This window comes from Mastomys coucha, unplaced genomic scaffold (genome assembly GCF_008632895.1).
Source record: "Mastomys coucha isolate ucsf_1 unplaced genomic scaffold, UCSF_Mcou_1 pScaffold21, whole genome shotgun sequence".
Classification (NCBI taxonomy): Eukaryota; Metazoa; Chordata; class Mammalia; order Rodentia; family Muridae; genus Mastomys; species Mastomys coucha.
In genome coordinates this window covers 115,461,889-115,468,889 of record NW_022196904.1, presented here as the reverse complement: position 1 = coordinate 115,468,889, position 7,001 = coordinate 115,461,889, and the positions used below count along the sequence as shown (strand labels likewise).

General features: G+C 46.2%; 1 protein-coding gene across 1 annotated transcript in view; it reads left to right on the top strand.

The window, feature by feature from the left end:
- Positions 1-7,001, top strand: part of Atp2a1 (ATPase sarcoplasmic/endoplasmic reticulum Ca2+ transporting 1) — an 18,550-nt gene that overhangs the window by 8,058 nt on the left and 3,491 nt on the right. Inside the window, exons 10-14 of the mRNA XM_031388245.1 lie at positions 2,484-2,572; positions 2,811-2,913; positions 3,151-3,282; positions 5,679-5,804; positions 5,909-6,127. Of these exons, the coding sequence (XP_031244105.1) occupies positions 2,484-2,572; positions 2,811-2,913; positions 3,151-3,282; positions 5,679-5,804; positions 5,909-6,127 (669 nt within the window). The remainder of the gene's footprint in view (positions 1-2,483; positions 2,573-2,810; positions 2,914-3,150; positions 3,283-5,678; positions 5,805-5,908; positions 6,128-7,001) is intronic.

Sequence of the window (7,001 nt, the reverse complement as noted above, 5' to 3'; positions counted from 1 at the left end):
CCCTCAAAAATCCCAAGCACTGCAGCCTGACCCCTGACCCATATGTCTCTCTGATCTTCACAGCAGCCCATCCAGGGACATTCTCTTTAACCTCACTTTTCAGGAGAGTAAACTGAGGTTTAGGGAGATTTGGGGTTCCACCAAAAGATATAAAGTTTATAAATAGCAGAGCCAGGCGCAGTTGTGTATGCCTGTAACCCCTGTAGTCAGGGGGTGAAGGCAGGAGCACTGTGCATGTGGCCTGCCGTGCATACATAGGTAAAGGCCGACTGGAGCTTGCCTCATGTATCCGGAGTCCCAAGTACTTGGGATATTGTGGTACACGGATCACTTACATTGAGAAGTTCAAGGACAGCCTGGCAACAGTGAGATTTTGTCTCAGAAGGGAGAAGGAGCAGAATTGAGTTCCAAACCCAAGTATGTGTGGTTCTAACTTCTTGTGACTTCTGTTTGTGCAGCCAGCACACACCTTGCCCCCAGTAGCCACTGCATGACAGGGCCAGCAAGCCTGACCGTGTTAGTTCTGAACAGCATTTCTTTAAAAAATTTAAAAGTCTTTACTTATTTTATCTGAATTATTATTAGTTTTTTGTTCACCTATTTTGTTTTTTGTTTGTTTGTTTGTTTTGTTTTTCTAGACAGGGCTTCTCTGTGTAGCCCTGACTGTCCTAGAACTCACTCTGTAGACTAGGTTAGCCTTGAATTCTGAGATCTGCCTGCCTCTGACTCCCAAGTGATGGGATTAAAGGTGTGCACCACCACCATCCAGCACTAATTTATTTATTTATTTTAGAAAGCACGTGTGTTCATACTGTGTGCATTAATTTTCTTCTTTCACCATGTAGGAAGGAAATGCTACACATCAGGGAAAAAAGAAAGACAGATTTGACTTTTTTTTTTTTTTTTTTTTTTTTTTTTTTTGCCATCCAAAACTCTCACCCTTCCCTCTTTCCCTCTTTTCCCATGATAAGGTCTTATACAGCCCAGGCTGAGGCTGGCATTAAACTCCTAATTTTCTGCCTCCATCTCTCAAGAGCTAGGATTTCAGGCCTATACTACCAATGTTGGGCTTCAAGGGCTCTTTTAGGTATTATCCACTGATGTCGCCTCTCCTGCCCTAAACAGAGTTCTGTGGAATAATGTGCCTTTGATGTAAAAATGGCTTTTCTGTAGGGCTAGAGCTTTTTTTGTTTTTGTTTTTTGTTTTTTGAGACAGGGTTTCTCTGTGTAGCCCTGGCTGTCCTGGAACTCACTCTGTAGACCAGGTTGGCCTCAAACTCAGAAATCCACCTGCCTCTGCCTCCCAAGTGCTGGGATTAAAGGCGTGCGCCACCACCGCCCAGCAGGGCTGGGGCTTTATAGTTCAGTGGCAGAGTGCTACTGTAGTATGCACAAGACCCTCTGTTCTAGCCCCAGTACTACAGAAATGAATGAATGAGTGAATGAATAATGCCTGGTATAAGTAATCATGCCTGACACAGGACCATTGCCAGGAATTTAAAGCCAGCCTTGTGAGTTCCAGGAGAGACCCTGTTTCAAAAAGTAAATGAACAAAAATAAGGAAATAAATAAAATATCTAAAAAGGTGGGGGCTGGAGAGATGGCTCAGAGGTTAGGAGCACTGGCTGCTCTTCCAGAGGTCCTGAGTTCAATTCCCAGCAACTACATGGTGGCTCACAACCATCTGTAATGAGATCTGGTGCTCTCTTCTGGGTTGCAGGCATACATGCAGGCAGAACACTGTATCCATAATAAATAAATAAATCTTAAAAAATATTTAAAAAAATAAATAAAAGGTGAAAAACAAAGAGTTTCTAGTGGGATCGAGGTGGACAGTGTGGACAGATGAGTTGCTAGCCTGAACATCATGTCCTTCACCTCTCTCTAACACACAGGCTTCACGGCCAGACCACATGCTTGTAGGACGTGGCTCTTGTCCTATAAAAATGAGTTAAGGCACAATGTCATAGCAAAAGAACTCACACACTTTTAGCTCTTCCTGCAGGAAGCTCCCGCCCTCCTTGGCTAGAGCCGTAAATGGAACTGTGGCACACAGATGTACTTGGTCCCAGTCCCACCACACCTGTTAAGTACATCTGTGGACTGACTTGAGGAAGGCTCAACATAGTCCTTAGTAACTGTGGTGATAATGTTTCATTTTGTTGAGACAATGTTTCTCCATGTATCCCTAAATGTCCTGAATCTCACTCTGTAGACCAAGCTGGCCTAGAATGCAGAGATCCACTTACCTTTGCTTCCCAAAAGCTGGGATTAAAGGCATGCACCACCACCCAGCTCAGTAACCAGTTTTTTAAGGCCACTGATGAAGAACAAAACAAGGAATGACAGGGAACAGTACAGAGAGGGTCAAAGAGAAGGGAATTGGGGGGAAATGCTGGAAATTTGCTTAGTCTGGACTTAGGGGTGCCTTCGCTCAGGGATGGGGATGTGGAGTATCTGTGTGTGGTCCTTCTCCCCTACAGATGTTCATCATTGACAAGGTGGATGGGGACGTCTGCTCACTGAACGAGTTCTCCATCACTGGCTCTACTTATGCTCCTGAGGGAGAGGTGTAAGTCATCCAGGAGTTTCCTTAGTATTGTGTGCATACCCCACATCTCTCCAGGGGATGATCTCCTATCCGCTTCCCCTTCCTTCTTCTCTCCCTACTTTCCCAACCTTGATCTCTCTCCCACCCAATCCTCCATCTCTCCTTCCCGATACTTGTCTGCTTCTCTCTGCTCTCTGCATCTCATCATGCTCTGTTCTCCGTCGTTTCTCTCCTGCCTTCCTCCCCACCTTGCTGCCAGCTTGAAGAATGATAAGCCAGTCCGAGCAGGGCAGTATGATGGGCTAGTGGAGCTCGCTACCATCTGTGCCCTCTGCAATGACTCCTCTTTGGACTTTAATGAGGTAATCTTCTACTTCCCCCTGTACCCACCCAAAGCCTTGCCCCTTCCATCCCTGAGGCTCAGAGTCAAGGCTTCCTTCCTGGGCAATCCAGTGGAAAGCAGTCTTAGGAAGCAAGCATAAACGCAAGGAGGGAGTAGCTGGCTTCTTCCTGTTCCATCCAGACGGAGAGGTGTTGGTTGAGGACAGGGGACAGGGGAAAAAGGCGCATTCTTCCTCTTCCTCCTCTGTCCATTTCAGACCAAAGGTGTCTATGAGAAGGTGGGCGAGGCCACAGAGACAGCCCTCACCACCTTGGTGGAGAAGATGAATGTGTTCAACACGGAAGTGAGAAGCCTCTCTAAAGTGGAGCGGGCCAACGCCTGCAACTCGGTGAGTTGGGATGGCCTCCATAGGCCTAGCCCCAAGATCTAGGCTGACCCAGACAAAGCCCTGTGTCTATGCTGGGACCCCACTGCTTTTCCAATCCAGGCTGAGCTCTAGTGAAATACCCTTTTCCCATAGTAATATAGCTAGTGCTGTCTGGCTACAATACCCTGGGAGGTCACTTCCTCTTGTTGTGACCCAAGATTGGACAGAGCTGGACAGAAGCCATGGTGCCACTTGCTGGGCTGGCCCTGACCTTAGCCACGGCACCTTGGTCTCTGTCCACTCTCAGGTTTTGGTGTGGGTTCTGGGCTGTGCAGCCATCTATCCCATGGGATGGTAAGGTCCACTCCAGGGGACAGGGACAGTGCTGGCACTCACTGGGCCCTTGCTGTGACCACTTGCTGGTCTCTTGAGTATAATGCTACTTACATCTCCCTTTCTTGACATCCTCCTGCCTCAGTCTTCAAGAGTTGGCATTAACAGTATGTACCTCCATGGTTGGCTTTCCTCTATCTCTCTATTTGTCATTGGTCTTAGGATATGGAATCCAGAAACTTACATGTGTTAGGCAAATATTTTTTTTCTTTTTTCAAGGCAAGGATTTCTCTGTATAGCTCTGGTTGTCCTGAAACTTACTCTATATACCAGGCTGGCCTTGAGCTCGGAGATCCAGCAGCCTTCCTCTCCTGAGTTCTGGGATTAAAGGCATGCACCACCACTGCCTTTTCTTTCATTTTTCTTTTTAAATTTTATCTACATTAGTGTTCTGCTTCTGTGTATGTCTATGTGAGTGAAACTAGAATTACAGACAGTTGTGAGCCGCCATAAGGGTGCTGGGATTTGAACCTGGGTCCTTTGGGAGAGCAGCCAGTGCTCTTAACCACTGAACCTTATCTCCAGCCTTATTTCTTTCCTTTACAAAAACAATTTTTTTATTAATTTAAAAATTTCCCTTCTCAAGCCAGGCGGTGGTGGCGCACGCCTTTAATCCCAGCACTTGGGAGGCAGAGGCAGGCAGATTTCTGAGTTCGAGGCCAGCCTGGTCTACAGAGTGAGTTCCAGGACAGCCAGGGCTACACAGAGAAACCCTGTCTCGAAAAACCAAAAATAAATAAATAAATAAATAAATAAAAAATAAAATAAATAAAAAAAAAATTCCCTTCTTGTATGTGTGAAATATACACGACTGCTTTGTTTATTGTTATGTATTTGTGTGCAGTGAGGGTGTATGATATGTAGCAGGGAGCTCATGTACTATATGGTGTGTATATGGAAGTCAGAGAACTTTTGGGAATTGTTTCTTTTCTTTCACTGTGGTTCTAGAATCCAGCTCAGGCTTGCATGGTCATCAGGTTGTGTCACAAACACTTTTTCCACTAAGCCATCTCTGCTTTATTTAATATTACAAAAAGTAAAAATTTTTTTTCAGTGTTAAGGATTAAGTTTGAGGCTTCATGTATGATAGGCAAATGTTTTCATTGCCGCCTCCCTGGCTGTTTTTATTTCTATTTGGTTCTGTGGAGGTTTTGTGTGTGTGTGTGTGTGTGTGTATGTATGTATGTATGTATGTATGTACGTACGTACGTACCTACCTACCTACCTACCCATCTATCTATCTATATATGATATTAGGACTGAGCCCCCAAGCTTCTCACATACTAGGTTGGCACTTTACTACTGAGTTAGAGCCTTACTTCCATCTGTTGGTAAATAAAGGCTGTCACTATTATTTTCTTTCATTTTGTTTTGTTTTGAGATAAAGCCATGCTGCACAGGCCAGATTGGTCTTGAGCTCACAGCACTACTCCAGCTTTAGTCTGTGTTATAGGTGTAAATCATGTTTGGCCATGCTTGGCTGTGGCTCTCACTTATTTTTCACTGTGTGCTTGGTACTAGGCCTACACTGTCTAATGATGCATGTGCCATTTACATTCAAATTAAACAGAGGTGCTTGGGAAGCAGAGGCAGGAAGAATTACAGTGAGTTCAATGCCAACCTGGAGGCCCTGTTTCAAGAGTCTTGGTCACAGTAGCCACATTTCCCACTGGCACCACATCCGACAGAGCAGATTGTACATTTCTTTGGTCACTGAATGTTCTTCTTTTGGGCAGCAGCATGCAAGGCCACTCTTGTTTCTGATGTGCTTTAAACTGGACACTTGAGCTTTGGGTGTGGCTCAGTGGTAGTGCACCTGCCTGGCATGTACGAGCCATGAGTTCTAGCCTCAGCACCACAAATATGAAAAACAGCCCACTGTCAAAATGGTAGGCTCCAGTCTTGGACTTCTACATCTGTCCTGTCCGTAACAGACTTTGCTTTAGGTCCAGCCTCAGCATGGGGTTTACTCTGCCAGAGATGCTTCGGGGCTGTTTTAAAGGGATCTGGTCTCTGCCTCCCAGGTGATCCGCCAACTAATGAAGAAGGAATTCACCCTGGAATTTTCCCGAGACAGGAAGTCTATGTCTGTCTACTGTTCCCCCGCTAAGTCTTCACGGGCTGCTGTTGGCAACAAGATGTTTGTCAAGGTCAGGAACCTTTTCTCTCTCATGCTGGGGCCCTTTCTGGTGTCTGCCCTTTGAACCCTGGAAGGCAGGCAAGGAGCTTGAATGCTGTTCTTCTGGTTTTCTAGGGTGCCCCTGAGGGGGTCATTGACCGCTGTAATTATGTGCGTGTTGGCACAACCCGTGTGCCATTGACAGGCCCAGTAAAGGAGAAGATCATGTCGGTGATCAAGGAGTGGGGCACTGGTCGGGATACCCTGCGGTGCCTGGCGCTGGCCACCCGGGATACCCCCCCCAAACGGGAGGAAATGGTTCTGGATGATTCAGCCAAGTTCATGGAGTATGAGGTGAGCCAGTGAAGGTCTCTTTTTGTCCTAGGACTTGTATCGAGACAGTTTTCCCAGTGGCTCCCTCTTGCCTGCTGCCAGGATTCTCATTTCCTGGTACAGTATGTCAAACTAATGGCTGTGTCCCGTGGATTCCCAAAGCGCAAGGCATTAAGGCATGACAGTTTCATGAAACATCTAACCCAGTCAGACTTGGTATCTTGGCTCTCAGTAAACTGAGATAGGCCAGCCTCACAAGCAAGACGCCGTTTCAGAAACAACCATGAAAATGAAAGCCAAGAAAAGACAGGATCGTTTAGTCCAGTGCTGCCCAGCGTGATGCTGGGGCTGGAACCCAGGGCAGGCTGGTGCGCTCAGTCCCAGCGACACCTGCAGCCACAGTCCGCATTAACCATGCTCTGTGGACTGGTGATGCTGAGCACCAAAAGGGAATCATCGTCACCCAACGCAGTGTGTGAGCTTCTCTTGAGGCAACAGATGCACTTCCTGCTCTGGACGCTGAACAGCCCCCGAAGCTCACTGCCTGCATTTAGAGAGGGAGATTATGACGCGCCAGGTAACGGTGTGCCCAGAGTGATGGGCCAGTAAGGGCTCTGCTAGGAGACACAAAGCTACTTAACATAAGCTAATGTGCTAACATGTAGCTTTTCTGCTTTGTTTGGGTTTTTGTTGTGATTATTCTTGAGATAGTTTTTTTTTTTTTTTTTTTTTTTTTTTTTTTTTTTTTTTTTTTTTTTTTTAAATATAGCCAGGGCTGGCCCTGAACTCGAATTCATGAACTTTTCTTTACCTCCTGAGTGCCAGAACCACAGGTATACCCACCATACCCAGCTCTAGCTCTCCTTTTTAAAATCAGCCAGTCAATCCGTATCTA